Source organism: Hibiscus syriacus, unplaced genomic scaffold (assembly GCF_006381635.1).
Source record: "Hibiscus syriacus cultivar Baekdansim isolate YM2019G1 unplaced genomic scaffold, ASM638163v2 tig00110548_pilon, whole genome shotgun sequence".
Classification (NCBI taxonomy): domain Eukaryota; kingdom Viridiplantae; phylum Streptophyta; class Magnoliopsida; order Malvales; family Malvaceae; genus Hibiscus; species Hibiscus syriacus.
Window position 1 is genome coordinate 600471 of NW_024062775.1, and position 19400 is coordinate 619870.

General features: G+C 33.3%; 1 protein-coding gene across 4 annotated transcripts; it reads left to right on the plus strand.

Annotated features, from left to right (window-relative positions):
* The first annotated feature begins 10869 nt into the window (after window positions 1-10869).
* On the plus strand, window positions 10870-19255 carry LOC120130851 (transcription factor TCP13-like). 4 transcript variants are annotated; one of them, XM_039148007.1, is made up of 3 exons: window positions 10870-10880; window positions 11861-11872; window positions 18034-19255. In XM_039148007.1, exon 3 carries the CDS (start codon window positions 18106-18108, stop codon window positions 19054-19056), a length of 951 nt encoding a protein of 316 aa, XP_039003938.1. In that variant the 5' UTR covers window positions 10870-10880; window positions 11861-11872; window positions 18034-18105; the 3' UTR covers window positions 19057-19255. The 4 variants fall into 4 exon arrangements, with proteins under 4 accessions (XP_039003938.1, XP_039003940.1, XP_039003937.1 ...); XM_039148009.1 differs by lacking the exons at window positions 10870-10880; window positions 11861-11872 and adding an exon at window positions 17163-17235; XM_039148006.1 differs by lacking the exons at window positions 10870-10880; window positions 11861-11872 and adding an exon at window positions 17418-17627.
* Window positions 19256-19400: the final 145 nt, after the last annotated feature.

Consider the following 19400-nt stretch of genomic DNA (forward strand, 5'->3'; position numbering starts at 1 on the left):
AAAATTGGTCATATATCTAATTGATGTAAATGATGCAATAATGAATAAATTTAACCAAACCAAATATATAGAAATATAAATTCAAACATCCATAAATTCAAACAAATTCAAAGTCAAACAATCCACAAATTCAAACATTCCAAAATATCCAAAATGTTAAAATAATAAGTTTGAAGTTTTGATCCATTAAAGATAAGCAAGAACAGGGCCTAATCGTCCATCAGTGCATCAAGAGGAGATAAATGTGACCAAATATTGGTCATATCACGTGAAAGTGTATCGACCCTTTCGTCCAACGAATTAAAACGATGATTTATCATTTCGGTGGTAGCAGTCAGATTTGAATCGATAGATGCAAGCCTCAAATCAACGTTCTCCATAAAAATCAGAAGTATGGAGGCATTTGATACTCTGGAGGTGCTTGTTCCTCGTGCTGTTCTGGCTCATTGTCGGAGTCGTTTTCTTCCGGAGGTTGCTCACCGGTACGAAGCCAAAGACCAGTTTCTTCATTTATCTTCCATCTCGATTTAGTTAAAGAAAATAGATTGATTTGGTTTTTGAGGGGAAAGGAAGCATCAAGACCAACTCTAAGCCCAGTCTTCTTAAACAGATTACTAAGAATACAACCGTAAACTAAAGACGAACATAATTTCTTATCGGGAATAAGATTTATGGTTTCGACAAGTTCAGCAAAAATAATCTGTGGAAGGTTAATTTTGAGATTATTTTGGACACAATGAAGCCAAAATAGATCTAAGGCTCGAAGAGTAGAGTACGACCTCCGGATGGTCGAAACCACCAAGATATCATTAGGTGAAGAAAACAGTCATGAAGGTCTAGAACACTTGCACTATCCCTTCGCTTATACTGAGATCCTACCGTAAGTTTTTCATTATCTAACCCTTCATTATCTAATCCTAATGCTTTGGCAATGGATTCTGAGTCAAGATGAAAGAAACGTCCTAGAAGATAGGATCGAATCCCTATGGTTAAGGTTTTCTCTCGATTTTTAATTCAAACGGCATTAGAGAAAAGATACGAACAAGTTGATGGTAGACAATTGGTTCAATCTCGAAGAGTTTGTCAAATTTCCACTCATGAAGAGTAGGAAGATGACGAAAATTAATGTCTAACATGGCTTGAAGAGATGGGATTCGTTCTTCCTGGATTTTGTAGGATTCAAAGTATTGACAAAACCTAAAGTAGAGATTTTGTTTACGACCGGGTTCATTAAAACAAGAATTACGAATGGTCATGTTTGGATCATCGAGATTAGGAATAGGAATTTTTGGGATAGGTGGAGGATTTGGAGGTTGGCTAGAATGACTAGAGGAGGCCCTAAAACATTTATGATACATGATTTAAGATAATCGGAATGGAAAGATAACCTGCAATTTTAAAAACATATGTATGCAAAATAATCAATCCCAAAACTCAATTGAGTCATCAATATTTCAAGGTTCTTTATACCAATCCTAATGGGCAAAGTTTTTGAAAACTATTTGAAAAATAAGGTTTTGAGAACCAATATATGTATAGTTTTCATAACAACAATATAATTAAATCAAAATACAATAATTTGAAAAACAAATTTTTTTATTTCGAAAATTTCAAAGAATTTTGGAAAATTCTTGTGTTTTTGATGAAATTAGTTGTAAAATCTAGTTTCTAATCACTAAACAATCAATGCCCGATCTAAAGTTCAACCTAGAACTAATTAAAACTAGTTCTAAAATAAAAAATTGATGAAATAGAAGTTTTAGAAAAATACCTTGAAGAATTTCGGATTTGAGTGAGATTAGATGGAGTTTGCACGATTTTGATGATTCTAACAGGTTTAGGTGATGATATTTGAAGAGAATTATGATTAAAAACGTTGTTTTGATGAAATATAGAGATAGGGAGAGAGTATAGAGGAGAACGGTGTGAAGAGAGAAGAAGAGAGGGTTTGAGTTTAATGGGTATTCTGCCCGTGTTAAAAACAGAACCCCGGGGGGTATCGATTCCCCTACAGGGGGAATCGGTTTCCCTTCAAAGGGAGAATCGATTCCCCTTCAAGGGGGTATCGATTCCCTCTGCACCAAAACTGATAAAATCTGATTTCTCTAGTGGATTGGCAACTCATATATTGAAATTATCATATTCAATCAATCAAATTTATCATTAAAATTATTTAACATAAAGTTAATTTTCACCAAGAATCATAAACTCCCCCTAACTAAAAGTAATGAATGCGATCAAAAATACTATTATATGCATTTTTCATTTATTCTTAAAAGTGCTAAAATTATTTTAAACACTAAGTGAAGATAGGTTAACCATTCTCTCCTAAGTGTCCAAAAATGTTCCTTGTCTAAAGGTTTTGTAAAGATATACGCTAATTGATGCAAAGTATCAACAAATTCTAGAACTACATCTTCCTTAGTGACATGGTCTCTAATAAAGTGATGTCTTATTTCAATATGCTTAGTTCTAGAGTGTTGGATGGGATTTTTAGTGAGACAAATAGCACTAGTATTGTCACACTTGATAGGAATGGTACCTACTTTAATTCCATAATCAAAAAGTTATTGTTTCATCCATAAAACTTGTGCAAAACAACTTCCAGCTGAAATATATTTGGCTTCAGTGGTAGATAATGCAACACAATTTTATTTCTTTGAAAACCAAGAAATCAACATATTTCCAAGGAATTGGCAAGTACCGGAGGTGCTTTTCCTATCTAATTTGCATCCTCCATAATCCACATCAGAAAATGCATGCAAGCTAAAACTAGAGTCTCTAGGATACCAAAGTCATAAACTAGGATTAAGGTATCTAAAGATTCTCTTAATAGCTAGTAAATGTGATTCCTTAGGACATGATTGAAATCTAGCACATAAGCAAAACACTAAACATAATGTCCGGTCTACTAGCAGTTAGATAGAGTAAAAAACCAATCATTAACATATATAATTTAACATCCACACATTTACCTTCTTCATCCAAGTCAAGCTTTGTAGAAGAGCTCATTGGAGTGTCATGAGGTTTCCCATTTTCCAGTCCAAACTTTTTGAGCATATCTTTGACGTATTTAGCTTGATTGATGAAGATGCCATCTTTTCTTTGCTTGATTTGGAGTCCCAAGAAAAATGAGAGCTCCCCCATCATGCTCATCTCAATTTCACTTTGCATTAGCTTAGAAAATTCTTGGCAAAGAAAATCATTAGTAGAGCCAAATATTATATCATCAACATAAATTTGAACTACTAATAAATATTTACATTTATGCTTTAAAAACAATGTAGTGTCAACCTTCCCTTTTGAAAAACCTTTTTCAATTAAAAAGTTTGACAATCTTTCATACCAAGCTCTAGGAGCTTGTTTTAAACCATAAAGTGCTTTTGTCAATTTAAGAACATGATTTGGAAATTTTAAATCTTCAAAACCTGGAGGTTGTTCCACATACACTTCTTCCTTTATAAAACAATTTAAAAATGCACTTTTAACATCCATTTGATATAATTTAAATTCATGAAAACATGCAAATGCTAATAACATTCTAATTGCTTCCATCCTAGCTACGGGAGCGTATGTTTCATCATAGTCTATGCACTCTTCTTGAGTATACCCTTGAGCAACAAGTCTAGCCTTGTTTCTCACTATATTACCACTCTCATCAAGCTTATTCCTAAATATCCATCTAGTACCTACAGTAGATTTATTACCATGTCTTTCAACTAATGTCCATACTTTACTTCTCTCAAATTGATTTAACTCTTCTTGCATAGCCATAATCCAATGTTCATATTTTTAATGCTTCTTTAATATTCTTAGGCTCTATTCATGAGATAAATACAACATAATTACAAATATTTCTAAGAGAAGATCGAGTTATTACCCCTTTGGATTGATCACCTATGATTTCACCATCCTTGACATAATTTTACACTCTTGGGCAATATACTTCCATTTCTTCAATGGTTGGATTCTCGAGAGGATCATGAGTTTCCTCATCTTTCGTTTCTTCCTTTGATGATGGTTCTCTAACGTCATTTGTATTTATAATACCTACATCATCATTCAAGCAAGAATCCTTCCTCGGAAGGAAATTATCATCGAAAACAACATGTATAGACTCTTCTACAACTAAAGTTCTTTTATTAAATACTCGATAAGCTTTAGAACTTAAGGAATAACCCAGAAAAATTCCTTCATCACTTTTAGCATCAAATTCGCCAAGATTGTCTTTACCGTTGTTTAAAACAAAACATTTACATCCAAAAGGATGAAAATAGCTAATGTTAGGCTTTTTATTTTTAAAAAGTTCATATGGAATTTTCTTCAAAATAGGTCTAATCATTACTCGATTAATAACATAACAAGTAGTATTTGTGGCTTCCGCCCAAAAATATTTTGGCAAATTGTTTTCACAAAGCATGGTTCTAGCCATTTCTTCTAAAGTTCGATTTTTCCTTTCAACAACTCCATTTTGTTGAGGGGTTCTAGGTGCTGAAAAATCATGACTAATACCATTAGAATTATAAAATTTAGTAAATCCAAGATTTTCAAATTTAGTTCCATGATCACTCCTAACACTAGTTATAGAGTAACCTTTTTCGTTTTGGATTACTTTTGAAAATGTGATGAATTTTTCTAATGCTTCATCTTTAGTACTTAAGAATAAAACCCAAGTATATCTAGAATAGTCATCTACCAAGACAAATGTATATTGTTTTCCACCCAAGCTAGTAGTTCTAGATGGCCCAAAAAGATCTAAATGGATCAATTGCAATACTCTACTAGTTGATACATCATTAATGGATTTAAAGAAACTCGCTTTTGTTTCCTTTAGCACAAGCATCACATATTTTATCATTATCAAATTTTAGTTTAGGCAGTCCTCGAACCAAATCTCCTTGAATTAACCGTTGCAAAATACTCATACTAGCATGACATAGTCTCCTATGCCATAACCAACTATCATGCTCATCCTTAGCAACTAGGCATAAATTAGTCATATCTATAGAGTCTAAATGCATTATGTAAATGTTTCCTATTCTATGACCAACAAGCATAATCCGATTAGATGCAATGTCAATGACTTTACAACCATTAGTTTCAAATATGACATTGAATCCCTTATCACATAATTGACTAATGCTCAAAAGATTATGCTTTAATCCATTCACATATAAAACATTTCTAATTTGTATGGAAGAGGTATTACCTATTGCACCTATACCTTCGATGTAACCTTTTGAATTATCACCAAAAGTCACTTCTCCTCCATTTTTGGCGTTAAGCTCTATGAACTGACTTTTGTCTCCGGTCATGTGTCTCGAGCATCCACTATCAAGGTACCATGAATTTGAATTTGTTTCCCGTGCCTTGTAGCAATGCTCCTTTTCTTACAAACATAGATTAATTTCTAATTTTTGGTACCCAAATTCTTTTGGGTCTATATTTATTAGTTTCCAAAATCCTAGTCCCCTTAGGTATCCATTTGTGTAGGATATCCTTATCTTTAGTAGTAATGAGCTCTTTAGGAACCCATATACTTATAATGATTTTTCCATTAGAGGTTCTTCGGGGACCTATATGATTGTAGTTTTTAAAACTTTTTCTAACAAAGTTGGATTTTGAATTTTCTCCATTTTCAAAACGTTTTGTTCCAACTTTATCAAAAGAGGTTTTAAGATCATCAATTTTGTTTTGATGATCATCATTGACCTTTGAAAGTAAATTTTACAAATCCAATATTTTCTTTTCAAACTCTTCTAGTTTGATTTGCAAATCTTTGATTTTACTTTCAAGATCGTTGTTGGTTTTGGATATGAGTTTGTTTTCAATTTTCAATTTTGAAACATCATTTTTATATTTTAAAAACAATTTCTCATAATCCGAAGCCAACCCATTATATTCCTCTAATAGCTCATCATAAGATAAATCATCAAAATCAGATGAGTTAGAGGTTACCTTAGAATCTTCCCCGAATGCCATCAAGCACAAGTTTGCTACTTCTTGTTCCTCTTCATCATAACCTTCTTCATCGTTCCATGTAGCCACATGAGCCTTGTGCTTATTCTTTGATTGACCCTTTATCTTCAATTGTGGGCAATCATATTTGACATGCCCCAGTTTTTTGCATTCATAGCAAATGATCAGGTCCTTCTCTTTTGGTTCATTTTTAAGGCCTTTATTTCGTTTGAATTTTCTTCCTCGGTAAGATCTCATCATTTTTCTGAACCATTTGGCAAACAATGCCATTTCCTCGTCATCGTCATCTACATCCGAATCACTCTCATCTTTTGTGGATTTGAGAGAAACTCCAATGTTTTTCTTATTCTCATTCTCCTTTGGTGTCTCTTCAATCTTATCGAGGTCTACCTCATCTTCAAGCATCATTTCATGAGTGAGGAGAGAACTGATTAGCTCTTCAAGAGTTAAGGACTTTAGGTTCTTAGCTTCGATGATTACCGTCTTCTTGGATTGCCATGATTTTGGAAGTGAGTAAACTAACTTCCTCACAAGCTTCTCGTTAGGAATGATCTCTCCAGATGATTTGAGACCATTGACAATAGTTGAGAATCTATCCGTCATAGCTTTGATATCTTCATTTGGTTTCATACTGAAATTTTCATAGCTATGTGTTAGAAGACTAATTTTAGATTTTTTTACCTAATCGGTGCCTTCATGAGTGACTTGTAGTTTATCCCATATTTCTTTGGCGGTTGTACAAGATGAAACTCTTCCATATTCATCTGGTCCAAGAGCACAAAATATGATATGGATAGCTTTGGAGTTGAGCTGGAACATTCTTGTCTCTCATTCACTCCACAATCTTGTATAAGTGAGAGGTTTGATATATCCGTCTTCTACAACATCCATGCTCCCATGTCACTGGCTTGAATGAAATACATCATCATATTCTTCTAATAGGCATAGTTAGCTCCATTGAAGAAATGAGGATTGTTGACGGACATCGAATCGAGACCGGAGTCGACGTTTGAAGTGGAGGCCATTGATGACTTTGATTATCGATGTAACTCTTCCCGGATCTACTCAAGAGGCGGTTAAACCTTCAAATGAGTCAAGATCTGATGTCAATTGTTGAGTTAATCGATCTATGAATATGACCAAGAGGGGGTGAATTGGCAAATAAAAATTCTGGTGGAAGCTTGTGTAGAAAATTGAAAGTAATTGCGCAGCGATTTAGAGTGGTTCGACTTTCTCAACCAAAGTCTACGTCCACTACCTTAGCTATCCACACTAAGGATTTTTCACAAATTCACTAATTTGTCTTTCTTTTGAGGACAAAGAGTAACCTTACAAATCTCTCAAGAATTATACCCCAAATTCTTAAGAACACTCTCTCCCAAAGAGAACAATACAAATTTTGCAAACTTACAAGAAAATCCTCACAAGGCAAGATGTTTGCACAATTCTAGAACAAAGAAAGAACACTCAAGAATAATACAATTGAGAACAATAAGTGTTTTTGAAAGCAAAAATGAATATTGAATGAAATAGGCTTGAAAATGCTCAAACTTGAGGTTTGATGCTTTCTCTTTGATTCTCTCTTGATTCTTGTTGATACTTGTTTCTTGTTTTTGATAAATGGCTTCTAAGCTTGTTTAAATACACCTTCAAATGATTCTGAACGTTGGGGATGATTAGTGGAGTCAATAGAGCCGTTTTAGTGTGAAATCAATTAATAAAACAGCTTGGAGCATGGGGGAATCGGTACCCCCTCATGGGGAATCAGTTCCCTAAGTGTAAAATTCAAATATTTCGACCGTTAAACAGGGGGAATCGGTACCCCCTTAGGGGGGAATCGATTCCCTCTGAGCATTCTGTTTTTCTCGGAGCCAAACCATTCAGGGGGAATCGGTTCCTTATGGACATTCTGGAATTTTTGGCTTTGAAACGGTTCGAAATACTTTGTAAAATTATTTTGAAATAATTTTAAGATTAAAACTTAATTTTATACTTGAGTAAGGATTAAAAATGACTTTTGAAAGATTTGGAGTAATATTTTGATATTCGAATAATTATATCGAATATACTTAGAAAATCTTTTTAGAAAATCTTAAAATTCATTTATCTTAATTTGTTATATCGAAATATCAAAATGTTTTCAACAAAGAGGAATTGAAAGTACACATGTATTCTACTATGGTTTAGGAGCACGTGGCTCAAATTTGCTAAAAAAAGACTTGAAATAAATGATGAATTGAAGAAATATAAGATTATGAAAAATTGAATGACTAAATTGAAAAATAAACAATTTGTTATAAAAAAGGAATTGAAAGTACACATGTATTCTATTATGGTTTAGGAGCATGTGGTTCAAATTTAGTGAAAATGGACTTAAAAGAAAAGATGAATTAAAGAAATAATGAAATCAAGTACTAAATCGTAAAATTGTCAAAGTATTTTTTTTCAATTTTTTTGTTTTTCGAGTAACTCAAAAATTCAAAATTTGAACTCGACTAAAACTTGAAAACCGAATTTATAATTCAAGCTGACTCGAATAACTCGAAATTGAGAAAAAAATTGATTCTTCGAGTCGGGTTTTGATCACCTCTAGTGCTAACAACGATAGCTGTGGTTAGTCCAGCGAGGATTGAATTCTAGAGAAAGACTTGGAAATATCGGTTTACTAGAGAGAAAAGTAAGTTACAAGGGTTGGGCATTGTAGACTGTAACTGACATGTTTCCTGTAGTAAAATCTCTTTTGATGATCAATTAAAATTAAGGCAAAGCGAAGCTTGAGGCTACTTTCATTTATTTGATTTCTTTTCAAAGAGTTGCCTTATTTTTATTTCAAATCTTAGTTTCTTTTATTTTTATTTCATAACTCCCTTTTATTTTCTTTATGCAAGCCGCGAATTCTGGATTAGAAGTTAGGGGTTAACTTGAGAATGGTTTATACGAGCCTATGAGTATTGTAGGAGTGTTAGGCCTATTTAGATTTTGGATTATGCTTGGTTGGGGGCTCAATTGATGCCAAAAATGACATTTTTTAATTTAAGGATGAAAGTTGAAGGACTAAAAGTGTCATTATACCCTTGTTTGAAACAAAAGCTGAAAACTCATTTATTTTGGGTGATCTCAAGCCTGAACCACTCTCCCTCTTTGTCTCCACCAACTTTGTCTCATCCTTCTCCTTCATCTTTTCTTTCCATTTCATAGAAGCTAAGAAAAAATCAAAACTGTATAGTCCTTCAATCCTAATTCATTCTAAGGTAAGAAACGAAATCTCCATCTTAAGATCTTCAATTCAAGCCCTTAAATGTAAGTTTTGGCCATAGTTCATAAAACATGTCTTAGAGGGGTTTAAGAATCCAAGTGTTTTCCCAACTCAATTTTAGTGGATTTGATTTGTAGGAAGTGCCCTTAATTTAAAACCAAACTTCTAAACGAGTTAGTAACTTATTTACCTTGTCTTTGATTAGTGAAAGTAGTGGGAGAAAGTTCCAAGGCAAGAGACAAAGAGAAGTTGACCCTTGGTTGATTTGAAAGAGTTTTCAGCAGTTAGAAAGTTAAGGTAACACATTTACAACTCTTTCATACCATTTATGAATAATTAGAATGCATTTGGCTAGAGAGTTAAGTTGTAGAGCATTCTTGGTAGATTCATAAATTTGGTTTTTTGTTATGTTTAAAGACCTATTATGATCCCTTACTTTATACATAAGACTTTAATAATGATTGGGGACCTTTATAGGGCATCTTGGGTAATTTTGGGAGTCAAATTGAGCCCAAATAGATAAGTTCTGAGTTTGGGTATTGGTACTAGAGAACATTACCGATATTGTTCTTTCGAAGAACAAAATAAGGGAATTTTAATATATAAGTATCAATACTCCTTCATTGAGTATCGATACCATGGGTAGACTATCGATACTCACCATAGGAGTATCAATACCAAGGTATTTTTCAAAACATTGAAGTAAATTTTGGTATCGATACCCTAAGCTCTGGAGTATCCAACAATATCGATACTACTCATCATTATTCAACTTGTTTTAACCTTATAGTTCTGATACCCAGGAGTGAGTATTGGTACCATTAGACATTTTTGGGAAAGAATTCCAAGTGAATTAGAAGAAAGGTTGAGGGACCCTAGAATACTAATATACCATCAAATAAGACTACAAGTGAGAACCATAATTGGTATGCAATTACAGTTAGAAACAATATCAATTAAGGCAACATAAAACTATCATTGGTTGATTCTCGAGAAAATGATTGAGATCCCCTAGCTACTTTAGAAGAGGAAATTAGCAACGAAATATAGAATGTCCGGATATTTTTAAGTAGTGCGCGAGGAACTTTGAGAGTAACTAGGGCATGAGGCCCGAACACCCGTGAGGGGTGAGTTAGTTGGGTGTTGTGTCTGACGTAAATATCTCGAACTACATCCTTGGTGGACTAGAGGGGTGAGTCTCGAGATGTGTAACCCTCTGACCACACTATGATGTCTACCCGAGAATAAAATGTAGTATACAAGTGTACTAACCCTTCTATTGTACTTGATAGCATGAGCATTTAATGAGCACTTTTAGTATGGTTTAGTTGTTATTGTGGCACTGGGCTAGTGAGCTTAGCGTTCAAAATTTGTTTCTGTGAGCAAGTCATTAGGAGGAGAATTCGGGGATTCTATCGCATAGAGGATATTCCAAACAGTTCGAGTAGTAGAGTACGTCTCGACTCACTTCTTTAGAGGGTATGTATTATTCATAAATCTTCTTGTATTTGAGTCGTAACTCTATTTTTATACTCAATTGTATTTATTATTTCGAGATACTTATTTTGGGAGCTCCTGATGCAAACCTTATTTTAAATTATGTTGACTTCTTTTGGTTAAATGGTTTTAATATATGAATTCCAAAGTATATAAAGAAAAATTTTAGGTTAGTCACTCTGTCTCGTGTGGCATTCTAAATCAGCCGACTCTGTGTTATATCAATTTAGGGTGTTACACTTTATTTTTCGTTTCAAACATGATCAAAATAATTCAACATTGGAAGCTCCTTAGTCCATGTAGTTAGTCATTAGGGTTAGAGACCCTTTAGAGGTGTTCTCATGACGAGGCCCTTATCAGAGGATTAAAGGAAGTGTGAGACCACTACTTTAGTGATTGAATAGTTAAACGTAGGTAGATAGCACTTGATTAAGATCATGCATGTACCTACTTCTTAGTACCATGTCCTTAGTATGCTTATGTTTTTCAGACTCATAATGCTACTCTAGATTAGTGATTATACTATTGGGCTTTATAAGCTCAGCGTTCAGATTTTTTCATTCGCATGTTATTAGCTTGAGTAGTTCGTGAAGCACCGTCGTAGCAGGGACTTCTAGCATCTCCTTAGGGTATTGTATTGTAGTTTTAGTGGGCATATGTATCCATAGGACCTTACTCATGTATTTAGTTTATCAACTATGAGTTTATACTATTTTGATTTTAAATGTCTTTTATGATACCAATCGGTATGTTTGAAATGAAAAGTTTTTAAAATTAGGGGTTGCTTTGGTGTTCCAATGTGGCACTTGAGGCCCATTTAGGTTTATAGTGTTACACTTTTATTTAATTTTGTCAATTATGAATCTGGAAAGATCTTTTGTTGCGCCTGAATACCGAATCGGGACACCCAAGTATTTATCCAATTCTGACACCTCGCGATAACCAAGCTTCGAGCAAATCTCATCTCGCATTGCAAGAGGAGATTTTAGCGAAAAGAAGATCGTCATCTTTTATTTATTCACCCAATGCCCCGAAAAATGATCGAACATAGCCAAGGTCGAGTCTATAGTGGTGGCATTAGCTAGATCAACTTTAGCATACATAATGAGATCATCGGCAAAGAATAAGTGAGAAATTAGAGTGCTACTGCGAGTCATCCTGATAGCTGACCAAGCACCAAATATCACATGGCGATCAGTGCTATGGTTAAGCTTATTTATGGTCAGATTAAATAAATACGAAGATAAAAGGTCCCCTTGACATATTCCTCTCTTAGGAGACAACTGATTACTAAGGATGTCAATCCATTGAACCTATAGTTGAGAAGATGTAACACAAAGCATAATAAGATCAATGAGCGACTGAGGAATATCAACATCAGAGATAGTCTCTTTGATAAAATTCTAACGAATTTTGTCGAACGCCTTTTAGAGGTCAGCCTTAATCGCCATCCAATCAGATTTGTCTTTCTTGGATTGCATCGTACGGATCACCTCCTCATTAATAAGGATGTTCTAGGTTATGCCACGCCCTTTTTTTTTTCTCGGAAAAGAACAATTTTATTAAATTAAACCAATAATCGAAGTTCAACTTATGAGTTTCATTAAAAACCTCTTTAAAATAAAATGGAGGAAAAGAGTGCTACATAAGAGAACAAAATAAGTACTGCAGTCCAACAACAAAAAGGGCTCCCTCGACACCAGCATCTCATACAGAGTCCACAAAAATACTTCCACTAGCACCATAGCGATCCACCAGACGAATTGCTCGAAGAAAGTTCAACTACCGCATTAATACAATGGAGAATCCAGCACTAATCTCTTCCAAATGCCGTCAAGCTTGGAAGCATGAAACTCTCAACAAAACAAAAACAAACACCATCCACTCAACCGTTCCACTGTAGAATTCAACTAGCACCACGATAACAACACTAACAGACCACTACTTCCCAAGAAATTGGAAAAAGTTGAAAAAAGTCTCCGAATTAGCCACCTTCAATATAAGAACAAGGATTGTACGATTAAGAGAAGCATCAATATTATGGTGCAAGAAAGCCGAATTAATCATGACACTTAGAGATGGTTTGACAATGTCCAAATTCCTTCAAAAAATGAACATGAAAACCGTTAATTCCAAGTGCTTTCAGGGGATCCATTGCAAATAAAACATTTTTTATTTCGTCTTTCGAAGGAGGGGAGGTTAAAGTTGAGAAGACTGTGTTCGACAAAGAAGGAAGGTGCCCGAAATGGGATATATTTCGTTTCTTCTCTTAGAGTGGGTTCAACATCACACCATTCATCATTCTGGATTTTCAGACTGCGGATCGAGTTTTATCAGCGTCTTAGAATGACCTTGGAATGGAAGAATTTTATATTACGGACGCCAAAGGATATCTAGTCGGCTCTGGACTTCTGAATCCACAGTTTTTCTTCTTGGTCAAAAACGGTCTCCAATTCAATGAGAAGCTTGACCTCGAGACCCACAGGGTTTTGAAATCAGCGTTGATCAAGCCTCTTTTGAACACCGCGAAGTCTGAACATTAGCATTTTTTATTGCGTCCAATGAATCTAAAAATCTCTTTATTCCAAATGTCAACCGCTTTAGAGAACTTAGAAGTGGTGTCAGCAAGAGGAATAGTATCTTCCCAATGAGAACTAACAATGCTTAAAATCACCATGAAGGGACCTGCCAGAAAGATACTTGAACATCTGAGCATTATATCTGTCGGAAGAAACTGCAAGAGATAGGAAAATAGGCAAGTGATCCGATTTCACACGGAGCAAGTGAATTCATCGACTAATTCAATCTTTAAATTTAATCAATTTAGCTGTTTGTAAAGGAGCTAATAAATACGGGGCTTATTTAAGAAAATAATAAGAAAAAAATAGGGAAATGAAAGTTTAAAATTAATTAGAGAAATATATATTTTTAACAACAATTGTTATAATCATTCTATTCGATAAAGTATAATATTGTGATGATTGCTTAACTTATTCCTTAATTATTAGTAAATATATTTGCCTGGTTGATCAAGTTGTTTATTTTTATTTTTTTTATATTCTCTTATGTAATGAATTCTAAATCCATTAAGAAATTTTTTTTCTATTTTTTTCTCTTTTGTAAATAATATTAGAATTAAATTTAAAATTTGTCCAAAAATTATTTCTTAATTATGAAATCAAGAGTTCAGTCTGAACGAAAATGGAATATATTTTAAGCTAATAATATATATATATATATATTATGATAAGTTACTCATCTTTTAATGAAAGCACTCGCGATAATAATGTCAAGCATTATCACCAACTTTAATAATATTAGTAATTTTAAATTAAAAATAAAATGACTATATTCAGAAAATTAGATTTGAAATGTATCAAAGCTCCATAGCCATAAAAGTCAATGATTTGAGTTATATATATATATATATAATAGGATCTATTTACACAATATAATTCTCTTCTAGTTTTATACTTTGTATAGTTTGTTAATGATTTGAAATGTATCAAAGCTCCATGGCAATAAATGTCAATGATTCGAGTTATATATATATTAGGATCTATTTATACTATGTAAATATCTTTTAATTTTATACCTTGTATAGATTGTTGGATTGAGAAAAATCAAAGTTTGAGATTAACTCTTTGTTTTTAGGGAATATCTTTTCATTTTCTACTGTTATTCTCAATATTTAATTTCTTTTATTGAATGGTCCTAAAAAGATTTAAAACTAAAAGAACTTTACACGATATAATTGGATCCTGCCCCTATATGTGTATATCTATATATATTAATTATCTGAAATTACAATAAAATAGTATTTATTAATATTTTTTATTATATTATTAACGAGTATATAATTTGTAGATATAATTATTCGAATTTAATTTTTTTTATAAAAACTAATAATATTTTTAAATAATTTAGAGTAATTACAACATAATATAATATATGTTCAGACTATTTTAGTTACTAATAACGTGCCACACATAAATAGAGTTATTTGAATCCAAAATCTCTAAAAAAATAATAATAACTTCTTTAACTGAAATTACTTAATAGATTCTAAAATAATTGTTTGGTTTACTTATTAAAAGCGATTGTGAAAAACATGCTGTGTATGTATAGAATAAAACCAAAAGCTAATTAATTAGATATTCAACCTTTCCGGCCACAATAAATTTCAAGATAGGAAGAAATCGGCGTGGAATTGCACTGTAGATAGATGCGTGATAGCAAAGCTTATGGATAAATGTAACTGATAGGTGTGGCGTCTCCTTGAAAATTAAGTGGCTAGAGTTTGTAGGAACACAAATAATTAGAACTTTGATTCTTTTCTAAAGGAAAAATATTATCTAAAATTCAATTTGAGATTTAATATTGATTAAGACATCATTTTTTTCCTTACATACCATATTATTTAATAATAATGCATACCATATTATTTAATAATAATGCATATAAAATATAATCAAAATGATAATTTTTTAAGATAAAATAATTTATTACAGAATGAATTTATAATAAATATCTCACGTCGATATATGTCATTAATAACATAAATTAATATACATTATTAATATGAAATAGAATTAAATTAATAAATAATCACTGCATTTAATCAATTTAGCATAACTTCATCTTTTTTATTTTTTTTCAATCATGTGATACAAGGATTGCATGTTTTGACAGGTAAAGTTTTTGTCTATTTCATCGAGAAAGCAAAACTGAAGACCGGATCAAAAGTTACTTGTTTTCTTATCCTAGTCTTGTTGCTTATTTTTCTTTCTCTGGAATTAGAGATAAAATCACAATCCGAAGACCGAAAAGTTGCTTTGCAATTCATTCTTTATCTATAGCCCTAGGGTTTCTATTTTTGCTTGCCCCGGAAGATGTAGTTCATATTCATACCAAATCATATACCAAATACAGGAGGAGAAACTTTTACGTATAGAAAAATAATTAAATCGAAAATCGTAAAAGATAATATTATTTTTTCTGAAAAAAATCCTATTCAAGTAAATATATTTATAGGATGTATGCACATTATTAATAATTAAGAGTTAAAATCATATGTATATAAATTCCAGACATATATTTTATTATATGATTTCTATAAACCTAGTCATTTGAATTGTTTTTCATTTTCGATAATATTTCAATATATTTTCCCAATATGAGAAAATGAATTTGCCTACGGCACTAGCTGATGCTACTAAAGAAAAAAAATTCCCCATCCAAGTTGTTTTTATTTGGGCTGTTAGGTTTTCAAACATTGCAACTTGCCGGTCATGCATATCTATCTTCCTGCACAAAAGTTGTGTGGTCCTATTTTGGATGTTTATGTATGCATATATCTATATAGATTGGTCACAATCCTGTAAGGTAGCTGTTAATGTCTCAAATAACTCTCAAAGCACCATCAAATTGACTATTCCCCTTGACAACACGCCACAAGTTTTGTCAAGCTTAACCAAAGGACTTGTCTTGGTAGGCTTTGTTTGTCGTTTAATCTCCAACCCTCCAGATGTAACCTATGAATCAAGTATTCTCCTTCATTAAACATGCGACGGACACGACCATAATCTAAAAGAGTTTGAATAATGTATTTATATATTGACACATATTATACCTCCAAAGATATTTTTCAAAAATAGTGTTTTGGTCTACGAGTTTCATACTCCTGAATGACTAGGATCTCACGATTAGAATTTTGACAGTCTCATATGATTTATTAGAGTCAAATATGCTCCAACAGATGTAGCCATCTTATTTAATCAACCTATAGATAGCCTTCATCATTATAGGTCTGACACTAATCATCCCATAGCTAGTGTATTTATATCTCGAGAAAACGTTGAAGTAAATGCTCCTCTCCACTTTTCTTTTTCACTCCCATTTTCTCGCTTATGCTTTTATCTCTTATCATAAAGAATCATCTCCCAAGGATTGTTACCTCACCAACCGTAATTTTTCATCTAAACTAAAAAGAGTAAACCGCGAAACAACAATACATCTTTCCTTGAAATTGCAACGGGAAGTGGGAACAAAGCAGTAAAATCCAACAATTTTTTTTTCTTTCTTTTAAAAAAATGGAAAGAAAAGAAGTAAAAGGTTGAGGTTCCAAAATTTGGTCACATGAACATCATCCCTTGTAGAAGTAGTAGCTAGGCGTGCATATTCATCAACCCCATGTGATAGGGATTCAGTCGCAAGTCCTTTTGTAGTTGTCGATAAAAGCATGCCTCTATCCCTTTTTCAAACATATGCAGCATGGTCCCCCTCTTATCTTATTTTCAATTTGTTTTTGGGGTAACACAATGAGAGATAATTGATCTTTAATTACTCTATGACTACCCCTCTTTCTCTAATTTATAAATAATTAAGCTTAGATCTTGCTTTCTCAAATTCGATAATTCCTAGTCTTGTTTTGTTTCTCAAGATTAAGCCCCTCGGAATGGTCTCAATGATTGCTTAATATGCCTGTAAGAGAGGAAACAATGGTATATACTACATATTTATTATTCTTAATTTTAATCATTAAATTTAATGTAAAATGTTATACCATATCAATGGATTCTATCTCTACAGAGTCATAGACTATTTAACATATGGTGAAATGTGTCACGTGGCAATCCTACTGTCATTGTTTTTTTTTAATTAAATTTCTTAATTTCTTCCATGGACGATGGTCGGTTAAATTCCAGCATCTTTCTTTCGCTTCATTTCTTTTTCTTTTTTGTCAAGTGGATGAACTTCATCAACAAGGTTTTTTCTAAAAAGCAAGCATATTTTCATCTTTCAATATACAAGCAGCGAGTTTGGTTGAGCCCAGCACCAAAAGCTTCAAGGTGCTGCATTAACTGGTACACTCAAACGTTTGATCAATATTTTTGTAAGTTTCAATTGATTTCCAGATTTTTCGTAGGAATACCTAATGAATTTTTTTCAACGACTTCTAAATTAATTCAAAAGAATCTGCTCTTTCTTCTGGATCTCTCTATGTTAGTGATAGATCTGCTTCACATCCTCCATCTTTTCTTAGCTTTTCTCTTGCCCACTGATCAATCAAGCCTAGTCTGAGTTTTAGTTTCTATATGAAAAAGAGGATATGGAAATTAGGGTTATAAATACGTACACTTAATGATCTAAGTAAGTAGCTATTGACTGTAATCTAAATTAGGGTTATTCATATGAAAATTTTATTTTTCTTTTGAGGAACAGTTGGGATCTTCTTTTCTATTTATTGATCTACTTTCTGTCTTCTTTTTTCTGATCTTCCTTTTGATGATGCAATTCAGATGATATGCAGCTGAAAGGATTAACTCAACTGGGATCCACCTGCCTTATGGTTCAACAATGAGAGACCTAAGATGAATGCAAGTTCAAAGGAAGCAGATTCTTCTTCTCCCAGACAACAAAGCGACACAAAAGATGCCAAGCTGAGCAGTCAAGGCCAATCTAGCTCCTCCCAATGGTTAGGATTGAAGGATCCACGAGTCGTACGCGTTTCGCGTGCCTTTGGGGGAAAGGACAGACACAGTAAAGTGTGCACCATTAGAGGATTGAGAGACCGAAGGGTGAGGCTTTCGGTTCCCACAGCTATTCAATTGTATGATCTTCAAGACAGACTCGGACTTAATCAGCCAAGCAAGGCAGTCGATTGGTTGCTGGATGTAGCGAAACATGAAATCGATGAACTCCCTCCACTCCCATCGCCTCCACTAGGGAACTTTCCCTTTAACCATCAAATGGAAGCAGCTGGTGCTTCCCAGTGCCACAAACAAGGGCTCAAAACCAGTAGCAGTGTTGATTTGGAAGATCCTGCAGGTGAGTTAACAAGTTCCAGCTGTTGGAACTCTGATGCTTTTTGGAGGGCTAAACGCAAAGAAGTTTCAAGGGAAACGACCAATGAGAAAGATGATTGGAACAAAAGAAATGAAGAGGAAAAGCAACAACAAGGCATGTTAAGCAATGCAGTTTCATATGTTTCTTACTATCATTTTGAACCTCCAAGTTTTCCTTCATCAAATTTAGGTACCCATGGATTTGCTTCTTCCCACACAGAAGATCTACATAATTTTAATGTTGCGCCATTACCATTTCCATCCACGTTGTCCCTATCATCTGGTTCTCAAATGCTTGATCCTAGACAACAAGTTAACCATTTCCAAATGCTCAACTCGGCTACTCAAACCTTGTTGCCTAGTTCTCTTAACCCTCCACCACCCTACTCAATAAGCCAATCTATCAGACCCTTCCATTTGAGCATTAACAGCAACGGAGGTCAGCCTGATAAGGAACATGAGTTTCCTTCTAAATGACAAGAAAGAAGTAATAATCATTGAGGAGGGATGATTAGAAAGAAAGGTACTGTTTGAATCTATTTGCATACTTAATCTAAAGGCATTTCTACTTGTAAGTTTTGGTTATAAGTTATGGGGGATAACAATCAAGTTTTTTGTGTTTTGATTTCATTGTTTGTGATTCATTGGGTGATAGGAAAAACCAGATCTTCATATACAGATTTTGAATCCCATAGGAGCCATACTGCTAAAATTATTATAATCAATATTTGATGCTTATCAATAGTTTGATGGTATACACATATTCTTACCTTCTTTTTTTGGTTGAAGTATGATATCCATTATGTCTTACATTGCTAGAG